The 24,871-nt window shown below is 37.8% G+C and overlaps 1 protein-coding gene across 1 annotated transcript in view; it reads left to right on the top strand.

Annotated features, from left to right (window-relative positions):
- Positions 1-21,114, top strand: part of NETO1 (neuropilin and tolloid like 1) — a 70,584-nt gene extending 49,470 nt beyond the window's left edge. Inside the window, exons 7-11 of the mRNA XM_054818291.1 lie at positions 2,805-3,033; positions 15,205-15,318; positions 17,633-18,191; positions 19,359-19,433; positions 20,702-21,114. Of these exons, the coding sequence (XP_054674266.1) occupies positions 2,805-3,033; positions 15,205-15,318; positions 17,633-18,191; positions 19,359-19,419 (963 nt within the window). The 3' untranslated portion in view covers positions 19,420-19,433; positions 20,702-21,114. The remainder of the gene's footprint in view (positions 1-2,804; positions 3,034-15,204; positions 15,319-17,632; positions 18,192-19,358; positions 19,434-20,701) is intronic.
- Positions 21,115-24,871: the final 3,757 nt, after the last annotated feature.

Here is a 24,871-nt window from a genome sequence, read left to right as displayed (position 1 = left end):
CCAGCAGATTATGTTAGCAGAGGAAAGAAAAGCTAGGCACACATTTAACTCCCCGCTCTACGTGAAACGTTATGCAGAGATGGACTATGGACTATCTCAGCAGCTTCACAGGAGAAGCTGGGTGCCAGGGTTTCACAGTGCCTGTTATGCTCTTGTTTGAGCAGGAGCGACTGGTCCCGAGGACACAGAAGCAGCTCTCTGGTGTGTCCCAGCTATGGCCAGTTGCTGGGTGTGTGCATCGTACCTCTGCCTCTTCCCATACATCCCTCCCTCACACATAATCTTGCTCTGGCAGGACAATGCTGTGACTGTTCCAGCTGGACCCCAGGAGCCACTAGTACAAGAGAGTCTTATCAAACCATGGGAGTGAGCAGTAAGAGCCCATCTCACATTGCCCACCCCAGTTCTTCATGGCTGCGTTCAAGTCACTGACTGGCCCAAAATTCTTGTCTGTGGCTCTCTTGCTGGCCTTTTGCTGCTCTTTTTTTGCTTGGTTCCAGTTAATTTCTGCACATTTTCATACACTTCCTATCAGAGATGCAACAGTTTCTAGGAAGTAGCTGGCAGTGAAGGTCAGCCATCTGCCTGGTGGCCATGGAAGTGGCTGATGTTATACAAACAGGAAAGAGCAGGAACCACACTGAAGACTAGGAACACCTGAGGGGCTAAAGTAGACAGGCATTGGCAAGACAGAAATGCTCTAAATAGCTGGAGAACACCAAGAACCAGGATTTGGAGCACTAGAAGGACTAAAGGGTCATGTGTCTGAGCACCTGGGGAAGGGAGGAAGAGAGTAGAGAATGAAAAAGAGACTTGTAAAGGGATGTAGCCAGTGCAGAGGAACTTCAGAAGTGCATTTTATGCACTCAACAAATCTTCAGAATTCAAACCAAGCCTTTAAGTATGACTTCACCAAGGAAGTAGGCAACCTGTTTTAACAGGAATGGAAACTGCATGTCCCCCAGTAGGAGAGGAGATGGTGAGACGTTTCAAGACAACACATTTATAAAAAGTGATGGATATTGTGAGAAAATTTCAGCAATGCCGGGTGACTGAACTCTAGTAATTTTTCATTCCACTGCAGGGGTGGAGCAACCAGTAGATGAAATGAAAAACACTATAAAAAGTATTCCTTGATATACGGTATTGTCATCTGAATATTACTTTGTGTATTGGTGATCCATTTTGTAGAGATCAATAAAAGCAGCTTCCTTAATTTATAGTATTTAAAACCCAGGATACATGGCGAAAGTAGAATTCACTTACCTGCAATTTAATTGAAATATATACCTCTGAGTTCTTCGGGAGGATGGCAATGTTGGAACGTAGGTAAGGATTATTGTAAGCAATAACATGCTAGAAAAAGGTTAGGCAAGCAAAATGAAACTTGGTATACCAAATTTCATATGCTAGTAAAAATTGTTTTACAAATATTCTTTTCAGAGAGACCCGTTGCAAAGCATAACAAGGAATGAAAATGTACCATAATACACTACCTGAAAAGGCTCATTTAACAATCTGAGCTATTATTAAACTGTGGCAGACTGCTTAATAGCACATAATTCTCAAACCATAAGAGCTGTAATGTATTAATGAGGTGAAGTGGTGAGTCCTGTTGCTACTAGGATATGCTATGTTTACGCAAATCCAGAGAAGCTTTTTAAGCAATTGTTCTGTGCATGTAAAAAACTACCTGAAGTTAATAAGATTGTTTGTAAAGAAGTATATCTGATGTCAAATACAGTGGAGTTTCTTTTTTCTTATTTTTCCAAGTGAAGATGCATATAGCCGGATGCTGAATATGTTTACTGGCTTTTTATGCCATTTCTGCCCTACTTCACCATTCTATATCATTCTCCTGAAGTCTCCTGGGTACACTTGGCAGTTTGATTATGTATCATATGTCTATTGAAAATATTACTTAGCTTCTCTGTTACTGGAATATTTGATGTTGCTTGTATTAGCAATTGCTTTTAAAATGAGTGGTTTTCCCTATTAAAGTCCATATAGAGTTGAATATTAAATAATAGCATTTTCTCCTCACCCCTGCTTCTTTCTGGGTAGATTTAAAGAGTCCTTTGCAAAGGGCAAGACATCTATTACATTTATGACATAACTTAGCTGGTATGCAAGAGACATTTCCTAACAAACTTTCTAGGTTTCTAGCAGTTTCCACGAAATACTTTGATTTCAACCCTGTTAAATTATGAAGATATATACCATAGGACTTCGTTTAGAAAAGCTGCAATGGTGCCCAAATTGCTTGAGGAAACATAAAAAGATTAATGATTGAGTTCTGCCTGGCTCCCAGATTCTCACTTCCTGAATCAGTGTAGCTGAGACATATCACAAAGATGACACATATTGACTCTGGGGAGGGAGCAGCAATTATTTGCCTTATTATTTTCCATGTCAGGCAAGTAATAGAGCAATATTGTGCCAGCCAGAGAAAGAAGAAATTTCTAGCTTGTCTGTCCTTCAGCTTGAAGCACTGTTGTACATACTTCTCAAAGACGGGTATATATTTGGAAATTAGGACCTTTACTGCAAAGAACAAAAATATCTAGATCCTCTGCTGGATTCTACTTTGAAGCAAGACAAAATACCAGGAAGTATAAACATGGTTCAGTTTCCATATTAATGCCCTTCCAGGGAAGTGGCCTGTGGATCACTAGCTTCAGAAAAATCATTTTGATGTTGGTGTTGCGTAGTCTTTCTCACACAAGGTAAAGCAAAGCTGTTTAATGTTTGTTTAGTCATTCTCAAATGTCTGTACATATTGCTTTTGTTTTTTTGTTTCATAGATCTATTTGCGATTCTTGGACTATGAGATGCAGAATTCCAATGAATGCAAAAGGAATTTTGTAGCTGTCTATGACGGAAGCAGCTCTGTGGAGGATTTGAAAGCAAAGTTTTGCAGCACTGTTGCTAATGATGTAATGCTGCGGACAGGTCTCGGTGTGATCCGCATGTGGGCAGATGAAGGCAGTCGAAGCAGCCGATTCCAGATGCTCTTCACATCTTTCCAAGAACGTAAGACCCTAATCAATGTCGCCTTTCAGTTTGTTAAATGATTCAAGTCCCCAAAACTGTTAATTTTTACTTCATGCAGAGTAGTTACTGAAGAATGTTCCCAAACAAGTTACATAAACACTCAGAACAGTTTTTATTCCAAGCATTTATAGTGTGCAATGATTAGTAGTGCAGTGGATAGAGCACAGGATTCAGAGACAGGAAGACGGGTATGAGTAGTCATGACCCGTCCAGTCGTATGACTGCTACTTTTATCTGATCCTCAAGCTGCCGGGCCGCTATCTCTCCGTTTTCCCTTACACAACATGGAAAATAATACAGCTCTGAAGGTTTTTATCAAGCCTGATCCTTTTCTATAAATTTGATTTTTTAGAACTCATTATGATGGGCATTTGAAAAATACTTTATGATTATTTTATTGCAGATGGTGGGTGTGTTTGTGCATATTCCAGAATGCATATATCAATAAACATATATGTCATATATTGTTAAGCAAAGAATTCAGTTAATTTTTTGTAGTAATAGAAGTCTTCTAAAAGCTTTATGTGATATTTTGGTTAATATTTTCTCTATGCGCCTTGCCTGCATTCATATGTTTGTATTATTTCTGGAGTCAGATAATAAGCAAAGCAGCCTCTGAAAGAAATAAAAAGTAGTTCTAGCCACTTTAAAACAAACAAACAAATAAACCACAAAAAACCCTCAACAAAACCCAATAATCCCATTCACTCAAAATGATTGACTCACTTAACCAACTGTGAAAGATATCGATTTGCTTTCTTTGATGGAAATAATGCATATTTGGTCCCTTGAGGAAGGAGTATATGCATTTATTTTTACATGCTGATTCATGTTCTTTTTTAATGTATTTTTTGGTTTGTGCATCACATGTCTGACAGGAAGATTTCTGTGTGGCTGTCAGTGGTTGGAATAAAGGCGTGATCCTACCAAACACATTCTTCATCTGTATTCTCTGTGTGTGTACCCTGCAATGAGGCAATGAGACTCTGTTGAGAACAGCCTCCGTAATTCCTTAATTATCGCTCTGATTAAAAATTTCTGACAGTCTACATGCCTGAAACTGCATACGCCACTGTACTCTCACACAGCAGCTTTAGGGCGGATTATATTTTTCTTGTCTGTAAATCAGGCCAGGGTCTAAAAGACATTGAGAACCCTCATTTGAGATGATACTGCCCTTTTCTCATTTCTGCAACTGGAGATGTCTTGAATATTCAAGATCTGATTCATTTTTTTTCACAAGGCATCCTGATCTGTTACCTTAGAAACAACTGCATAGACACTGGAGGTTTACAGCATATAAAGAACCGGAGAGTGAAGCACTATGATGACTAACTTGAAGTGAAGGTTTGAATAAGTGTGCGTTTGCAAGGCTTTCATATTTTAAAGGAAAATAAGTTAAAATGTGCTTTTTTTTCTCTTATAGTATTCCTAATGTGTTTACCTGACATGCTACATCTTATGAGCTACTCCGTTCTTGTAAAGAGACGATAGTTTCTACTGCATGGTATTCTAACTGGGGAGTTGAAAATATCAACATGATGTGTTTTCTCTAAATTTATTCTGAACAGTCATTGCACGCTAAAAGCTCAAAATTTATTAAGGGCTAAATTGTGCTTCGAGATATGTATACACAGCCTGCTCATAAATATTAGAAGAAACTGCATCTGTGTTTTTAATACTGGAAGTTGACTTTAAAGGTTTAAAGGTGATGCCAGTTGTACTTGCTGTACCATATCAGTTGTCCGTAGGTGCTGCCCTATGCTGCAAACTGTTGCTGGCTGTCAGAAGTCAGCTAGAGCAGATACCTGGTGTGTGCACTGAGAGACACAGCTCAGAGCATGTAAACTGCAACGTCTTTCAGCAGCGTGTGGGAATAATTAGATCATCTGCATGGAAGAGAAGGAATGTCAGACCTCATTCAGGGAGATGCGCATCAGGGAACAGACACCTGTGTCTCTACTTGGGGACAAAGAGGAAAAAAATCTATTTTGTTCACCTAGAGCTGAAAAAGAAACAAAATAGAAGACCACATTTATGTTGTGGTTATGTGCATGGGAAAGAGTGACAAAGTAAAATTTCTGTATTTATTGTTGCTCTGGGAATGGCCAGGGGGTGTTGTGATTTGTAACTCCACACTAAGGAGAGGAACTCCGGGAGCTAAGTTGTCGATATTGTCAGTCTTCCCTTACATAGGGCTCTGTGAACTGGAAGTGGTTTTTTTTGTGGAAACAGGCTACTTAGCCTCAGGAATGTTTTTTTTTATTGTTAAGTCTGTTCAGCGTTAATTCTTGTTACAGAGCCATTTCCTGGGGACTTGATATTTGTGTAGAACAGAGAAATCTTAGAGATTTCTTATGTGATTATTTTCATTCAGTTTGATCAGTGTGCTCCAATTATACTTGAAATATATGTGTCTTTTTTGGTGGCATCTAAAAAGCAGTCTTACAAGTTTCCAGACCTGTAGCAGTGATGCTCTGCAGAGCAATAGTGATATAAATATGTCTGAAGGAAAGGCATACAATGCAAGAAGTCGTTAAATTTCCTACACCAGAAAATCAGTAATGATTCTCACATCATCAAAATAGTAGTAGAGCTCTAAGTAACACTTAATAACCAGTTAATTCTTAATAGCTGATAATTTAGAGTGGTGATCTGATATTTTGTGATCAACATTATTAGCTATTCCAACTATCATTATAGGTTTTGTCTACTTACGTCCTTATCTTTTTAATCTTTAATATATCTTCTAAGCATATATATCTAATCATATTTTTCTGTATGGCAGTCACTGTCTACAACAGATTTCAAATATCCAATAAATTAATTTAAGAATCAGAAAAAAGGAAAACAAGAAAACTGGTATTATCAAAAGCTGTCTGTTCATCTGGTAAGAAGACTTGAAAAATGAGTCTTTGTTTTTCACCCGCTGACTAACTGCTCATTTCATTTTCCATGACTGTGAGAGTGATCTGCAGCCTGATTAATGACAGACATGCTACACCTACAGCTTCTTCAAAGAGCTGCTCCTGAGCAGACACACCTACGCTTTAGCCTAAAAGCAGATTCGTAGAACCAGGGCACATATGGGATAAGAGAAAATCCCTCTGTATGCACAGCAGGCAAGATGTTCATTCTCTCACCTCTGACTGCTGTTTGGTAGCACTGCTCTCTTCTCCGTCATAACCCTACGTCAAAAACCCCAGGCCATAAAAATATAATTCCTCTTCTTTTATTGCCCTTTTGAGCTCTAAGCCTGTTTCTGAAGCCCTGTCACACGTGACTTTCCTAAAGGAGCACAAGATCCATCATTCTTATTTTCTTTTTATTTACAAAACCTGTATTTGGATAGAAATCTAGGGCCATGTTTAGAAGAGTAGTGCACAGCTTTATCGAGTAACAGCACTCAAGTCCTTGTTTACAGCCAGAATCGCTGAAGATGATCACCCCAGCATGGGCAGCTCTCTAATGGGGAAAAGGCACTGCAGGTATGCAGTATTAATGACCGTGCTTGTTGTGGTAATGCAAAGGGAACTACTGAGAAAGGGAACAACAAAGCGCTAAGTGCAACACATGTGAAGAGATGGTTTCCCTTTGCAAGGTCTTAGGAGTGTAAATAGATTGCAGCTTTGCTGGTTTTTCTCCCTGCTTCCACGCTAATATATACGAAAGAAAACACTGGGGTTGCCTCCTTACTGGTGAGCACTCATCTGTGCTCTGCCCCTTTGTGCTATTAGCAGCTATCTGTAGTGAGAAACCCTCCCTGGCGAAGCATCCCAACGCCTCCCTGCCCCTCAACAAAACCACCGCTTGTGGTGCCTAGAGCGTATAAACCGAACCCGGACCGCAGCTCCGGGCACACGCTCCTGAGCTGCCATTCTCGGGTGAGTTCGTATTTAGCGCCCCACACCCCCCCAAACCACAGATAAGTGTTTTTTAAAGACTAGATTATCGATGTGTATCTGGTATTAACTATCCATAAAAGTTACATTTAGCTTGAACAGAGCTGTCTGAAGGTGACTGAGAAAGAAAATTCAGCATTAAGCACATTTCATTTTTGAGTTTCTAATAGCTGTATTTTAATAAGATTTTTTTTTATTAGTGGTAAATGAAAAGATAAGTATTTTTACTTTAGGTAATATACTTGTAGTGTGCAGTACTAAAACCATCTTAAAAATTTTAATAAAGTAAGTGAAACAATCTCTCAGCATGACTGATGAACTGTTCCTTGGAGAGGCTGAGGGAAAACTTCTTCCTCTGTTTCAAGGATGATTCAAGGAACATCTGAAGAATTTATTTTTTCTTTCTCTTGTGAAGGAAAGAAAGCTTTATTTTTCAGTAAGGAACAGTGGGAGAAATCCAGATGATCTATACTTAAAGAATTCATGTGCAGAGCATGATGCAATGAGCTATCTTGAGGACATGAGGAGTAGGCGTGAAATGTCTAATGAGTTCAGTGTAAAATATTTCTCACATTTAACCATTGTTAAGATCTCAGAATTTTCCCATTCACCCTCAGGATAAAGCAAGACCTCTCAAAAATCTTACAGCAAGAAGGGAAGGGGTGGAAGAGAGCAAAGCCTAAAAATAGCAAGTAGGGTCTTCATCTAAGATTAGAGAGTCCCAGACTGAAATCCCTGTCTTGAAACAGGCTCAAAGGGTAAATCCACACAGTTTGATGAAGTACGACGTAGATACCCAAGCTAGCTCGCTCAGAGCTAGTTTACACCCTAGAAGCAAAGGAGTTACACTAACTCTGCAAGGTGCTGAGAAACAGAGTAAATACACTAGGGAAAGCACTGCACTCAAGTGGAACAGCCAGGCTTCACACCAGGCCTGTAACAAGTCAGATTTTGACTTCATCTTCTAAAAATATTTTGACCTGGCTGTGTTTGTATTTTATACCCAAAGTATTCTGTAATGGCCAGCAAAATGATGCTTAACACACAGAGATAATGTATTTTATTATTAATGTCATAACATGTCAACATTATAGTAATTACAAATAACACACAGAATATTTAATTGCTATAGTGCTTTATAAATATTGTTATTTTATAGTATAAATGTGCATGTATTACCTGTGATTGATTATTTTATTTCATCAGTGAAAGCAGTATTTAAAAAAAAAAACCCAAACATAAAATACAACTGCTTTTATTTCATGTTACATTGTAAACATGGCAACTGGAAGAACTATTAATGCTCTTTATGTTCCTCTGCCTTAGGGCTATTCAGGATTAAAAGAATTTATGAGAATTTTGCATTAATAAATGAAAAAAATATAGATTATTGTCTCCATGTGCATTCCCAAAACCTTCCAATAGTGAGAAAATATAGACAACTCCATTATAACAGTCTCCTAACTTGTAGTAGAAACAAAATATATTTACATGCCAGATAACAGAAATAGGGTTATTATTATAGGATTTTTTACAGTATAGGTTTCCTAAACCTGAAAAACATTCTGGGATATCATGTCTGTTCCTGTTACTCACTTGCTTATATATATTTCTAGGATAAGTGCACCATCTTGTGTTCAGTATAAATACTTGTTGCAAATCTGAAGACGTGCCATTATAATTAATTCAATAACTATAAAATCTGTTTGTATATTAAAATACAAAGTATTCCTACACATACCACACAAAGTTTTAAAAGTAAAATATTATCATTAAAAATAATGTAGAATGAAAGTGTTTGAAGTTTTTAATTTTGTATATATTATTTATATAAACTACATTTTTACATAAAAATAATTATTGATTCAAACCGAAACTGGAAAAAGAACCTTTACTAGTAATTTGTTTCTTTAATTGGTGATTTAATTTAAATTATAGAGCTTTCATGCTGTAAAAATCCAACAATTTATCAAAGACTTAGAGTTATTAAAATACATCAGGTTGAGTTATATATGTAGTTCTAACTTGCTCGCTTTTCTTATAATCATTATAATCATTCCTTGTGCTGAATACACTATCTCACTCATTTCTAGGCCACTACCTTGGCAGAGCTTGACTCAAGGCAGCTTTAGGACACAAGAGAAATAACATAACTGTGTGTTCCCAGCTGTTACTTTTAATCTAATTATGAAGCCATCTTTTCAGAGAGTCAGGGTTGAGGTTGGAAGGGATTCCAGGATGTGGTCTAGTCCAATCCTCCTGTTCAAAGCAGGGTCAGCTGCAGCAGGTTGCCCAAGGCTGCATCCAGTTGGGTTTTGAATATCTTCAATGATGGAGACTCCACATCATCTCTGGGAAACCAACTCCTGCACAGTGTTTGACCAGCCTTGAAGTAAAAGTTTGTTCTTGCATTTAAGGGGAATTTTCTGTATTTCATTTAGTGCTCATTGCTTTTTGTCCTGTCACTGGGCATTGCTGAAAAGAGCATGGCTCTGTCCTCTTTATTTCCTCCCATCAGGTATTTGTACACATTGATGAGATCCCCCCGCTGAGCCTTCTCTTCTCCAGGAGGACAGTCTCAGTTCCCTCAGCCTCTCCTCATGTCAGATGATCCAAGCCTTTAATGGTCTTTGTGGCACTTTTCTGGACTCACTCCTGGATGTCCATGTCTCTCTTGTGCTGCAGAGCCCAGAACTGGATGCAGCACTGCAGATGCAGCCTCACCAGAGCTGAGTAGAGAGGAAGGATCATGTCTTCAACCTTCTGGCAATGCTCTTTCTAATGCAGCCCAGTATACTGGTGGCCTTCTTTGACAACAGGGCACATTGCTGGCTCATGACCAACTTACTGCACACCAGCACCTTTTCTGCAAACTTGCTTTTCAGATAGTCCCAAGCATGTACTGGTAAATGAAGTTATTCCTACCCAGGTACAGGACTTTGCATTTCCTTTTGTTGAACTGCTTGAAGTTCCTGTTTCTCCAGCCTGTTAAGACCCATCCTTACAGACACCCAACCACTTGGTCTATCAACCAGTCATCCCAGTTTTGAATTGCCTGTGAACTTGCTGAAGACACATTCTGTCCCATCATCCAGCATATTAAAGAAGAGGTTAAAGAGTATCAGACCCTGGGGTACATCACTAGTAGCTGGCCTCCAGCTGGACTTCATGCTACTGATCACAACTTTTTGAGCTTGGCAGTTCAGCCAGTTTCAGTCCAACTCACTGTCCATTTGTCTAGCCCATATTCATCAGTTTGTCTATGAGGATGTTACTGGAAACAGGATTGAAAGCTTTTCTTATGCAGAGATACACAGCATCCACTGCTCTCCCCTCACTCACCAAGCCAGTCAGCCAAATGTAGAAGTCTGTCATGTTGGTCAAAAATTATTTTCCTTTCTTAAAGTCCATGTAGGCTACACTCTTCTTGTCCTTCATGTGTTTGGAAATGGTTTCCAGTATTATTTGCTCTGTCACCTTCCCAGGGATTGAGATGAGGCTGACTGACCTGTAGCTCTCAGGATTCTCCTTCTCACCTTTCTCAAAGACAGGGGAACTTTTGCTTTCTTCCAGTCCTCAGAAACCTCCCTCAATCACCATGACCTTTCAGAAATAATCAAGACTGACCTCATAATGACTTTAGCCAACTGCTGGGGGCACCCCATCAGGGCCCATAGGCTCGTGTATGTACAGTTTGTTTAAATATTCCCTAACCTGGTCCTCCTCCACTGAGGGTAAGTCTTTCTTGCTCCAGGCTTTCTCCCTCATCTCAAGTGCTTGGAACTCCAAAATGCAAATCCCACCAAAAAAAGATGGAGGAGAAGGCAGCATTTGGTACCTCAGCCTTTTCCATATCCTTTATCACCAAGTCCCCTACCTCATTCAGCATCACACCCACACTTTCCCTCATCTTTCTTTGGCAGCTGACGTACCTGTAGAAGTCCTTTTTGTTGCCATTTACAGCCCTCACCAGATTCAACTCCAGGTAGGCTTCAGCTTTCCTAATTGTATCACTGCATCTTTAGTTAGTACCCCTATATTTCTACTGGGGTCATTTGACTCTGCTGCCACCTCTTGCATGTGTCATTTTTATGTATAAGTTTTATCAGGAGCTCACTGTTCATCCGTTCAGGTTAACTGCCACCTTCGCTTGATTTTCTGCTTGTCCAGATAGACAACTATTGCGCTTGGAGGAGGTGATCTTATAGAATCAACCTTCTTGGATCCCTTATCTTTCCAGGACCACCTCCCATGGCACTATTCCAAGAAGACCCCTCAATGCTGAAATTTTGCTCTCCTGAGGTCCAGGGTTGTGATCCTACTTTTTGCCTTCATTCTGAACTCCACCATCTCATGATCACTGCAGTCAGGGCTGCACCTGACATTCACATCCCCAACCGGTTCTTGCTTGTTTATAAAAGTGTGAGGTCCAGCAGAGCTCCCCTCATCAGCTCTTTGATTACCTATATCAGGAAGTTATCATCAGTGCACTCTGGAAACCTGGATTGCTTGTGCCCTGCTGTGTTGTCCTCCACAGATATCAGGTCATTAAAATGCCCCATAAGGACCTGCGGATGTGAGGCTTCTTCAAGCTGTCTGAAGGTGGTTTCATCTACTTCTTGTCCCTGATTAGGTAGTCCATAGCAGACACCTACTACAATATTGGTAGCTGTGGGCTGACACTGGGCTGCCCACTAATTCTGACCCAAAACCTCACGTGGCTCATCGCTCGACCCAAGGCAGGGCTCTGTGCGTTCCTGCTGCTCTGTCATGTAAAGGTCATTTACACAGTCATGGGGAAGACCATAGATTGATAGAGTAGGGCTTCTGCTAGGTAAAGAGGTTTGTGCTGCTTCACCTAGTTGAAGCTAGTGATAACAGTAGCTTCTTTTTGTGAAAACATCCACAACTTTTCCTCATGTTTTAATGTTTTCCTATTGAGGCATTGCCACACATGATGTTCAAGACTTAGGTTAAGCTATCAAGTGTTGCTGTCACATACCTTGTCTGCTTGATTCCAGTCCCATCCAGGGTTCTGTAACAGCTTCAGGAAAGCATCAGGACCAGATCCATCTTGCTGTGAAAGAATCTTGTTTACTACCAGTTCATTATATTTTTGCTATTACTACAATGTCCTTGATGCAGCATCCCAAGACCCCTTTGCTGTGCCTCTTCAGGGCAAAAAACCTAATTCTTCCAATGTACAATGGGACTGACAAGTTTTCAGCTTCCCTTGATGCTTTCATTCATTCCAACAAAAAGCCTTCATTAGAGTGGAGAAAATATATTGATTTCTTGTCCAGCTTAATCACTCCAGGTTCAAGGGACCACAGAGAGGACTTGACTATAGCAATTTTATAAACATGAAAAAGAGAACTGGCGTTGTTTAGCCTGGTGAAAAGGAGGCTGAGGGGGGGACCTTATCCCTCTCTACAACTACCTGACAGGACGTTGTAGCCACATGGGTGTTGGTCTCTTCTCCCAAGTTACAAGTGATGGGACAAGAGGAAATGGCCTCAAGTTGTGCCAGGGGAGGTGTAGATTGGATATTAGGAAAAATTTCTTCACCGAAAGGGTTGTCAAGCCTTGGGACAGGCTGCCCAGGGAACTGGTTGAGTCACCACCTCTGGTGGTATTTAAAAGATGTGTAGATGTGGCACTTAGGGATCTCCCTGCCATCACTTTGCATAATTATCCCTTCTTCCTAAATCTGCAAAAAATGTCTTTTGTACTGCTTTTATTTGTTCTCTCTTATTTCTGAAACATTTCCTAATATTTTTCATCTGATATAAAATCTCTTGTCATTCCTTTCAGTGCAGAATGTCTTAAGTGTCGTCTGTTTTTGCTGTGCGGTTCTCTCTTTCTTCCTCTTCCTTTCACTTCCTTTACAACCTTCCTCTAGTTCTTCCTTTTCTACTTACCACCACTATACTTCTAAATTCCTTTATTTCTGCCTTGCGCAACTGTCCTTCCTTCCCTTAAATTGTTCTCTATCTTTTGGGGGTTGTTGTTCCACTATCAGTCCTTTCTTTGCTGTTGCATTCAGGATCAAATCAGACTGATTTTAAAGTGGCAAGAGCAAGTCATAGACATATAAGAGGTTCTGTTCAGACACAGCACTCTGTACTCACCACTTCACTTCTAAGGCCTTTCATGCCACTCTGCATGGGTTTTTGGTGTTTTGGTGTGGGTTTTTTTTTTCTCCTTTATGGCTTTGGTAGCATAAACTTTCCTAATCCTGCGCTTCTTTTTTTTTTTTTCCCCCTTGTTCCCCTGTCACTCTTGTGCTTTCCCCATTTGTCATTTAGGTCTTCTTTTCTTGTGCGCTCTCTATCTATTACCGTGTGTTTTGAATCAGTGGCTGCTTAGGTCTTCTTAGGCTTCCCTTTCATAAATTCTCTCCCACTCTCTTTCACCTTTTTGTTTAGAGCAGGCAGCGAGACTCTTTCTGTGTGTTAGAAAGAACTGGTCCCAAAAAATCCTCGCCTTGCCCAGAAACAGAGATTGCAGCTAGTGTGTGAAGGGACGATAATGCCTCTGGTGGGTCCCCTCTGTGATGTGTCACATCATGATGTGACACAGTATCCTCCAGGCTCAGCCCTCACTGTCCCCAAATTACAGCACCAGATAGATAAGGGCTGTCCCGAAGCACCCTCCCTTTCTAATATGCACATGTGCGGTTCTGCACTTTCTGCGCAATTTGAAATAAAAACCTCCCTGTACCAAACTCACCATCTGTCCAGGGTCACTGCAGCTTAGGAGATGGTATACCAGATTTTTCCAAAAATTGAACAGTGGGTGGAACTAGTCTGGCTGATCCATCTTCTGCATTGGCTAAGAGATACAGTGCACATATGCTGTTATATCTAAGTGGATGGTTGCATATTTGGGGCTGTGTACAAGTTTTGATGGCATTTGCTATTTGTTTAACAGACCATAACTGCTCTGAAGAAGCCATTATAGTCACTTATGGATATCTGAACTTAAGCACTTATTGAAAAGTGGATTTCTTGACATGATATATGGAGTCATTGAGTTCTACAATATAAATCCTTTCTGTTGTCCTTAGTAGGCAAACCACTGAAACAGTTGTCTGCTCTGAGCCAGTCACTATGCATATATGTTGTCACAGGAACTGCTTTTAAAGTTGCAGAGGAGAAAAATAGCCATGAACATCAAATTCTAAGTATCAATAATATGAGCATCATAAGTCTTTTCTGATTAGTTAAAGGTCTTAGGTTATTTTTTAACTTTCCCTTTAAAATGATTATAATAATGGGTTTGGGTTGTTTGAGCTAAAAAATACATAAACGGTTCATTTTTACTGGTTTAACACTGATAAAGTTTATAGTTCTAAATGTTTTCTAAATGGAGGTAGATCTTCTGGTTTGGTTTTAATAAAAGAAATGTGAGGACTAATTTATCTTTACTATGTGACATAATTTTGAAGTAGTATCTTTACAAAACCAACACCTAAGGATCTCCCAACACTTGAGTAAGTAGCACAGTTTAGTAGCGTGTACAATTCCTTCTGACGGCCTCTAACCTGCTTCTTCACAGTAACAGTATATGGCCTTCAGTAAAGCCTTCATCCTGCAGCTTTCATCTTCATGATTCTCCTAGACCATGGCCTTCAGAGACACCGAAGACTGTTGCTTTTTTTAATCTTCACACTTGTGATCAAAGGGTTATTTTTTACTGTAGCCTTTCTTGTGACCACAATGTTTTTAAAATAATTTTATTTTCTCTGTGGATTAATGTTCAAGCACTGTTAATATGGGCACTAAAGTACGTATCTTCTTTGAGTCACAAGTTTTCTTATAAAACTGGAGCTTTGGCAATAAACTTTAAAACAAATTATTTCCCATACACTGGATCTGGTTGGGATACAGTTAACTTTTTTCATAGCAGCCCACAGGGTGCTGTGTTTTGGATCTGTGGCTAAAACTGTTGATAACACATCAGTGACCCCCCACCAATGTATGGGGGGCCAACCCACTACAGCCATGAGAGTCAGACTACGGGAAAGTCTGTCCATCTTAGAACTGAGCATCTCTTGCCACAGAATAATAAACAGCGTGTGACTTGAGTGCTCTCACTGCTGCATGTCAAGTATTAAATATGCTCAAGGAACCTGTGTTGTATCGCTTTTTCCTATTACAGATTACATGATCACTCCTAGATGTGTTTGTTGGGGAGAACTGAATGATTTACTACTTAATATCAGCTTTTTCTCTCTTGTTTTTAGCCCCTTGTGAAGCCAACACATTCTTTTGCCACAGTAATATGTGTATTAATAATACATTGGTCTGCAATGGACTCCAGAATTGTGTGTATCCTTGGGATGAAAACCACTGCAAAGGTAATGTGTGGAATTCAAAATGTCAAGTCATTTAGGCTGCATGGGATACAGCATATTATCCTTAGTTTCCTCTTAAGTATGTGCCAGATGGGTCAAAGCTCAGGAAGAGTAATTCAGGGAGAGCATACAAAAAGCAACAGAGAAAACAAAGACAAGTAAAAATACAGATGGATTTTACTTTCAGTGTTTGCATTTGTTTTGCTCGGTGCTGATTTGTGTTGGTTATGTCCTTCTGGTTGGTTATGTCCTGGCAGGCTTTCTGATCACTTCGTCTCTGTTTCCCGTACAATCTAAAATGTAATTGAAAGTCATATTTTGGTTCCTTTGCCATAGTTACCTTTGTAGTGGAGTACCATATGGGTAGCAGGTGTCTTTCAGCTGCATACCATGTCTATAATAGCCCAGGTGGGCTAAAATATCAAGGTGAAGTGGAATTAATGCTGTAAGAAAGCAACCAAATCTACCTATAATCAAGTGACATTGAAGAGCAAGGAACAAGCAGCTGTAATGTCTAGTACATAGACAGGAACTGATGTTCCTGACCAGGTGCTGACAATGGTTTCTAAATATTGCTCTGTGTTTCTGGGGAAAAAAAAAAAAAAAAATCAACATCTGTGTTGTCTTCAGGGAAAAGAGCTTAACTAACTTACATTGCAGGCTAGGGAGACAGTTTGCTTCCCTCTCGCCCCTCCTTGCTGCTGCAGATTTGTTCCTGGAAACATGGGATATGCCAAATTTAGGAACCAATCAAGAAAAAAATTCAGAATGAGGTGGATTAGCAGTCATCCCATAAGTCTGCTGAAGCCTGTAAAATCCTGACAAGCAGTGCAATAGGGTAAAACACAAATGAAAACATACTTCAAAAGAACACAGCAAAACTGTGGCATGGAATAATATTCTTCAAAGAATGTAACACACAATTGGGAAATAATTATCTGTTCTCTACTTCTTCAGCACAGAGGAAAACAGCAAACCTTCCCCATTCTTTAATTTCCAGAATGATTTTAATCTTTCATTTGCCAAGTATCTTTTTATTTGGTCTTGTGCATTTATTCTTTCTTGTTTTTCTGACTAGAAAAAGGCGGTTTGCTGATTCCAGCAAAAAGGTTGGTTGCTGCTGTGTTGCTTTTTCTAACTCTGCTACTTCCCCAGAGTCTGTGTCAGTTAGAGAAACCCCAGGTGAATCCACAGGAGTAGGCAATGGGGAGTACTGGTACGTTCGGTTTTGGTATCTAGGAGATTATGAAGAGATGGATGTTATTGTTTTGGTGCCAATAACTTTCATTTCAAAGGCTTTTTGTTAACTCCATTGATATGTTGTAGGTTGCCAGGAAAAAAATACACTAAACTGGGTGTTGAAACTTAATCACAGTTGTCAAGTCTTGCTATGCCTGTGAGAGAGAGACTGATGCGAATGCTTTCAGCTTGGATTTCTGCAAGGCTCAGTCACCGTCTCACGTGTCTGCAGCCATCTGAAAATAAATCACAGAGAAATATACACAACAGTAGGGTGAAACTGTTTTCCTTTTTATTATTTTCCTGCATATTTTCTGTTTTTCTTCATTCACAACACTGAATTTGCTGGCTAACTTCCTAGAGGCCCTTCAGTAAATGATAGTAGGTAGGATCAGCTTTTGGATTTTTATGGATGTTTAGAAAAGTTGTGGTAATTAATAGGGCAGGAACAAAAGCAATAACTTGCACACTTTTTTTTTTCTTTCTGAAATCTCAATTTTAATAACTTTTCTACTTTCTCCTGATTTAGCTTTTTCATTGAATACTGTCAACAGTCCCAGTCAGCTCATAAATATTAGGATTTCACTGAAGTTCCCAATGCAAAAAAGAATTTATTTTTAAATCCTGTAAAGCCTTTCTCTTTCATTGGTCCTAATGTCCTAGTTGCATGTATTTACTGGGAGAGAGAGAAAATAATGAAGAGAACATCTGTAACAGTCTTGGGGGCTTTAGCAGCAAATGGAGTTCAGAGGTGACACTAAAGCCATCTGCTTGTTATGGTGGTTGCTTTTTATAAAAAAAGTAAATAATTCTTTCATCTAATTAAGCTTGTAATACACCCTGAATAAATCATTTTCCAAGTGAATAGGCACACAGAGGACCTGTGTGTTGTTTCTTTGGCTTTCATGAATACCTGATTTCTTCCTTTTTCGTTTTTGTCAGTGAGATTGATTAAGTGAACTCAGACATAGACTAGGCTCAGCTTTGCAGTAACCTGAGAACCCATCATGGTTGTTTTTATTCTTGAACTGCCATTAATGCTGTGCTTTTTTTTTTTTTTTCCCCCCTCCTATCACAGAAAAAAGAAAAGCTAACCTATTGGACCAACTTACCAATACCAGTGGGACTATAATTGGGGTGACTTCTTGCATTGTGATCATCCTCATTGTTATCTCTGTTATAGTACAGATCAAGCAGCCTCGTAAAAAATTTGTCCAAAGGAAAACAGACTTTGATCAAACAGTGTTCCAGGAGGTCTTTGAGCCTCCTCATTATGAGTTATGCACCCTCAGAGGGACAGGGCCTACAGCTGACCTTGCTGATGTTGCAGATGACTTTGAAAATTATCATAAACTGCGGCGATCATCTTCAAAATGCATTCATGACCATCACTGTGGATCACAAGTGTCTAGCATTAAGGGCAGCCGTAGTAACCTCAGCACAAGAGATGCTTCTGTCTTGACAGAAATACAACCCCAGCCTGTAAAACCACTCATTCAGCCCGTGAACAGGAGAAATATCCTTGTCATGAAGCATAGCTACTCACAAGATGCTGCAGATGCGTGTGAGATAGACGAAATTGAAGAGGTACCAACCACAAGTCACAGGCTGTCCAGACATGATAAAGCTGTTCAGCGGTCAGTATCAATAGATTTTTGATGAAGACTATTGTGTAAGGACTTGATTGCCCAAACATAGTCACTCTTTATTCAGTAAAGACATATTTTCTTTATTCTTTATTTATTGTTTAAATTTCTGTTTCCTGATAGCACATACCATTATATTATCTCTCTCTCTCTTCCTGTCTCTCTTTCTCTCATCTCTGCTCCTGTTTCCTGAAGGATCTTGTATCTCAGTTTTACCTTTCTACTTTATATCTTTCTTTTTCTTTTACTATTTTACACATACCCACATGCATACACGCACAGATCAACAGAGAACAGGTACAATTTTTAAAAACCAAAGAAGATTTTGTGTGAATCTAGTTTTTGAAAGAGCCACATACACGTGGTTTCCTTGTAACTGAGGTGGCCTTGAGTATCATCCACTGTTGGTCTAACATATCTAAATCAATACATCAGTAAATAAAAAAATACATGTATCCATTTTGATGCATGGCACAATAATGAGAAACTCAATCCTGGGGTAAGGAAACCCCTTTTCTCATGAAACATTATCTTTTATATAATGAATGACAATATTTGCAAAACTTTACTGTATCTGTTCCATTATTAATCACAGTATCTTGGCTTGTCATATTAACATAAATATATATATATTGATTAGAACATGAGACAGCATAGTGAATAGAGAATACTCATATATTTACACATAAGAATGTAGTTAAAAGGGAACTTTCTAATCAATAAAAAAGTAAATTCAAGCATGATATTTTTAATAAAAGCTATTTCTACTGTATATTGCACTTTGAATGACTGTAAATATGAATGACAAAGTTTGCAAGTAAAAGAAAAAGAAAAGCAGAAACATTTATGAACCATTTATTTGAAAAAGAAGACAGAAACTTTTTATATATACTTGTGTTTTCTCTTGCATGCATTATTTATGCACTTCTTGTGACTGATTACATGCCCTCCATATTTTCTTTGCACATTAAGGCATTTCTGTCTCTTAAAAAAATAAGTTATTTGATAATTTTAATCTAATTGCATGCCAACGTAAATTACTTCATGAATATTGATCAGATTATCAAGGTGTACTGTTCATTAAGTATCTATATGCATATATTTCTTTTTTTCTATGCAAACATTATTATTTTGAATGAAATAGCCATAACATTCCAGGTTCTGCCTCATTGGGTCTCTAAGCAAACATGAGTCTGAGTACAACACAACTAGGGTCTAAGAGACAAACTCAAGGTAAGTAAACATACCTATACAACAATTGAACCATCTGTTCCTTTCCATTTTATTTGTTATATGGCTAAAATGCATGTTAGTTCTCAAGTTATATGTCACTTTGTATGGAGAGAGCCAGGTTTGAATACTGAGAAAACTGAAAGACCACTTCAGCCTTGTAAACTAAGTAAAATCTATTAACTCCTTATTCTTGACAGCACTATAATCATCCCCTAGCTAAATATAATCTTCATTCCAAACACATTATAAAGACAACAGATGCTTTGCATGGCTCTGGTGTTTGTTTTGGGTTTTTGTTTTTGGATTTTTTTGTTGTTGTTGTTGTGGGTTTTTTTAATTTATGAATATAAAATTTAGAGTCCCAGCATGTAAAACTTGGCAATCTAACCCAAGACAGGAAGATGTGGAACTGTCTGTTTTCAGTTCATTTTATTCATTCAACCTTGTGAATTGTTGGGGGAAGGGTCTATGGTAGTACTGATAAAGTCAGGGATTCTGTAGCACTAATGTTAATGTTTGCAAAGTAAACTCCCTATTTTCAGTCTTTTCCTAGGCTTTTCATTTTGTCTAATTTGTTATCAACACTTGATCTCAATAAACATAATCTCAGAAGTTTATAATGAAGTTATAGAAAGCTGCTACTATGTCAATTAACATATGTATATGTATATATACAGACATGCATATATCCATGCTTATATGTGTATATATGTATACAGCAATTATGCTGGGAAAGAATCCATTAATGGTTTAATTGCTTCTAGATAGTTTAGGTAAATATTTGTCTATATTTTTCCTCATACTGAGAACATATTTTAACTTTGTTTTGCTTTCAGACAACTATTCATGCAGTCATGCAAACTCTGAATGGAAAAAATCTGTAGTGAATTGTTTCAGCTGTCTGAAAGGGAGAGTGGACATGTTTCTAATTTCATTTCATTGCCTTTATCCAAACCTAAGAAGTACAGACATATCTTATCTCCTTAGCAAGATATTCCCGTTGCACAATAATATGTTTCTTTTGTAATTTTGTTGCTGGCCACCAAGTGCTCCTTAGTTTTTAAATACATTTGGAGATTTGCTGCAAACTTGAAGAAGAAATTAGCTCCTAACTGACACTGTCCTGCCCCCCCCCCTTTTTTTTTTTCAATCTTAGTTTTATTTCAGTTGATATGTTTTATGTCTGTTATTTACTTGTTTGTTGTGTGATATGTGGAAGGAGATTTACATTGAATTTTTGTTATATGTACGTTGTTTTCATTATATAGACTGCTTGAGAATAGTGCGCTCCTGGGTGATTTTGAACATGCTACAATGAAATGTGAAACTATCGTCCTTGGAAACACCAGCTAGAGGTTTTATGGACTCTCTGACCAGCTAATCTCATATCATGACAAAATTCAGCAAACAGTGTTGAGTAAAATTACTAGAAGGCAATAAGACTTTGGTTATTATGCTTATTGGTCATTTATCTTTTTCTTTTTCTCTCTTCTTTTCGTTGCAAGTTAAATTCCCAATTTCAGGAACAATTTATTGAAATCAGGTATTTAGCCATTCATAATCACTTCAGTAGAAATGTTTGTTGGATAAGCATCTAGCAATATGACTGAATTTGACATTGAGAAAATAATCTGCATGTATGTTACTGAATATTTGAGTTGGCAAATATCCCTTTATTAGATACATTGTAAAAAGCATGCATTCACAAATATTGCTGTTACTGTTCCATTTCTGTGTCATATGCTTGCTACCTGTAACTTTTTATATAAAGATACATAAAACAATGTATAATAATTTCTTACCTTGAGTTTAATGGCAATGTTTTCTTTTACCAAAGTTACAAATTTTGTGTATTTCAGGACATTAAGCTCAAAACATAGGTTTTAGGAACTTGAAAGCCAGATACATCAGAGAATCAGCTCTCATCCCTCACTGAAAAGCAAAATACATTTATTTCTTGAGATTCAAATTAATTCATAATACATAAAGTTATTCACCTAATTTCAGCTAAAAGGTTCGTGATAACCTTTGTGTTCAGTTCTGTACTCTTAACTAATTTATTTCCATGACAATTGTTAGGAAGTTTGCTTCAGTGTAGGAGAGTAGCAGATTTTTATAATTTTTACAAATGTTATGGCTAGGCTCCAATTTTAGAGATACAGATATAAATCACTTCCTTATGCAAGATAAGATTATATTCATAATTCAAGCTATAAATATTAGTAACCAACACCAAAATCAAATCTGACAGGTGTAAGTTATTAAGAAATTATTGTAGGCTGAAAAGCCACAGTAATGTAAAGTTGAAACCCCCCTCATTTAAGAACTCAATAACCATGCCTGAAACCATAGTTTCATTATCTATTTAAAGTGTTGTCTTCCAAATTCTGTTTCAAAACAAATCCCAGTTCCTTCTTAAACATATTCTGTCATTCATGCTTGTTAGGTTTTTCTGTATAAAAATTTTGCTAGTTTTATTGAAAAAGTGGGAAGATTTCCATAGGTCTTCCCAAAGCATAAATAGATGGGAAAATGGAAAACCTGAAAGACTGACATAAAAATTAAGGTGATCGATATCAGCTCTTTAAATATATAGTACATAATTTACATAATTAAAAATACAGGAAATCTGATTTCTACAAAGCATTTTCTACAAATGTGATTTAGAAATGACATGAGAAGAAGAAGGGTTTCAGGTATTTTGCTTCCTTTTTTGTACACTATGTTTGCAATGTATTTTACATAATTCGATTGTAGCTTGATTAATTTGTTTGTTATCACGTTAGCTGCAAAAAACAGTCCTTCATCCTCCGCAGTCATTGAGAGTCATTGAGTCATCTCTCAGTTACATAGATTTTTAGCATGCACTAATAGTTCATTTCCAGATCAGTATCTCTTTCCAAGTTTATATACTTTATCACTGTTTTTTTCCTTAATCTTTCCAAGTCCTATCTCATGATCCTTTCTTAAGTATATTATGTTATTTGCCACATCCATGCTTAAAATGGATACATCTACGCATCCATTATAAAATCAAAGAAGAATGAAAGACTTGCTGAAAGAAATGCATATACATGCACACACATTTATGGATATTTATAAATATTTGCTAATGGAGATAGTGTATAAATAAATATATAAGGAGAAATCTAAATATGTGAATTTAGCCTTGAATTAATTACATTAGTCACCTAGAAAAATGCTCAAGCCTTGGATGTCAAAGTTGCTATATATATAAGTGCCTAAATCCCACTGAAACATAGAGTTGGTCTAGTCCCTCCTAGACAAGCACACAATGAAATCCATTTTATGATTTTTCCAGTGGAGATATGACTGAGAGAACTTAACTGGAGAAGAAATGGATATTAATAATTTTGTTGCATGCACATCCTTGCTTTCTTACAAAAACCTAATTGCATCAGGGAAAATGCGTGAGAAACATAAACCCCGGTGTAAATAGAGCAGGTCAAGCAAAGTGAGAATGGTAATGCTTACTTGATCTTGGAAACTCCTTTAGAAACATGTTGTCTAATAGCTAAGTATACCCTTAAAAAACACACCACTGTAATTGACAAAATATGTCTATACTGGGGTAAGAGCATCAAATTATGAAATTATCTATAAAGAGAAGTAACAATAAATTCAAACCAAATTAAAATATTAGAATTTAAATATTTAATTTATAAGTAATTATATTCTGTATATAGTCAGTGTAAATAATAGCCTAGTCCACTATACTGCAAACGGTGAAGTTGATAACTTTTTAGTATCACACAATAGCAGGATATTTTAATGTGATCTATAAAACTCAAGATATTAAAATAAAAGGGGTTGTTGCCGAAAGTAAACAGTTTGCCTTTCCTGTGAGTATTTTTTATTATTACAAAGACATTTTCACTTTTTTAAAAGCAGAAAGCAGTTCAAGCAAGCTAGTTCAGACAAGCTAGTTCAAGGAACTTCAAGTTCATGCAAGTTCAATTAGCTATAAAGAGAATACTTGAAACTGGTATTTGACCACATACTATAAGTGAAATTTGACCTATTCTATCACACCTTTTCCATTATATGGAAAGAAGATTTGGCTTGTTAAATTAACACCGCTACATATATTCTGCGTAACAACCTAGTAAATTACTGTGGACTAGCTGAGCTGGTAGTTTTAGCTTCATGCATTTTACCTCATGTTTGCCTTAAGCTAAAACTAAGAATGGTAGTTACTAGACCATTTTGGTTTGACTGGTGCAATGTGTGTGATGTATAGCCGTGTTGACAGTACACTTATTTCTTATATATTTTTTTAAAGATGAGTTTTTGTTATCACAGTGCATTGCCATATTGTTCATAGCTTTGCTTTTTTTTTTTTTTTCCTTTCTCCCATGGCCGTAGTGATATGTACATACTTTTCTTTTTAGATGATAGTGTGAACAACCACTCCCAACCATTTTTCTCTGCTCCAGGAAATATAGTCTTTTCAGTTTGTGAAGTCTCCTGTGCAGCATAATTTAAAAATCTCAGGAAGTCCATTTTATAAACCAACTCACTGTAAACCTTTTCTATCTTCCCAATTCTAAAAACAGCTTGAAGAAAAAAAAAAAAGACTCTGAGAAATGTTAGTGCCTCATTCTATTTTTCTCCAATTTTTATGCTGGAGATATTCTCTTGAACCTAGCAATGATGTAATCAATGGGAGGTAATGAGAGAAAGTAGAAAGGTTTCCTGCTCAAAAGCAATTGCTAGTGCACACACACACACACAAAGAAAAAAAAGGCAGACAAAGAAAAGAAATAGAGAAAAGTATGCTAATAAGAAGAAGAGTATGACGAATTATTGGTTATACCCATTCACAAATTTACAGACACTTTTAGGACAGATAAATTCCTTAGCCACCAAATAAAAATGTACTGTCCATGCCCAACTCCAAAAGATAGCTATAATACCTCTGCTTTATAGAACATTGTCCTGCAAACAAGAAGTTGGTCTTTTGTGTTTTCTTGTCTGCTACTTTATATGCAATCTCCCTGGTAGCACAAAGATATTCCAGCTGAGGGAGCACAGATGAAGAACTAAGTGATACAAAGTATGAAAACTGCACCATTCAAAAATCTTTCTAACAGAGAATCATAGAATCATACAATCACAGAATGATTTGAGTTGGAAGGGACCTTAAAGGTCATCTAGTTCCAACCCCCCTGCCATGGGCAGGGACACCCTCCACTAGACCACATTGCCCAAAGCCCCATCCAACCTGGCCTTGAACACTTCCAGGGAGGGGGCAGCCACAGCTTCTCTGGGCAACCTGTTCCAGTGCCTCACCACCCTCACAGTAAAGAATTTCTTCCTAATATCTAATCTCAATCTACCCTCTTTCAGTTTAAAGCCATTACCCCTTGTCCTATCACAACATGCCCTTTTAAAAAGTCCCTCTCCATATTTCTTGT

Source organism: Grus americana, chromosome 2 (genome assembly GCF_028858705.1).
Source record: "Grus americana isolate bGruAme1 chromosome 2, bGruAme1.mat, whole genome shotgun sequence".
NCBI classification, from domain to species: domain Eukaryota; kingdom Metazoa; phylum Chordata; class Aves; order Gruiformes; family Gruidae; genus Grus; species Grus americana.
Note: the sequence above shows the minus strand (reverse complement) of the source record. Positions and strands in the feature narration are given on the sequence as shown.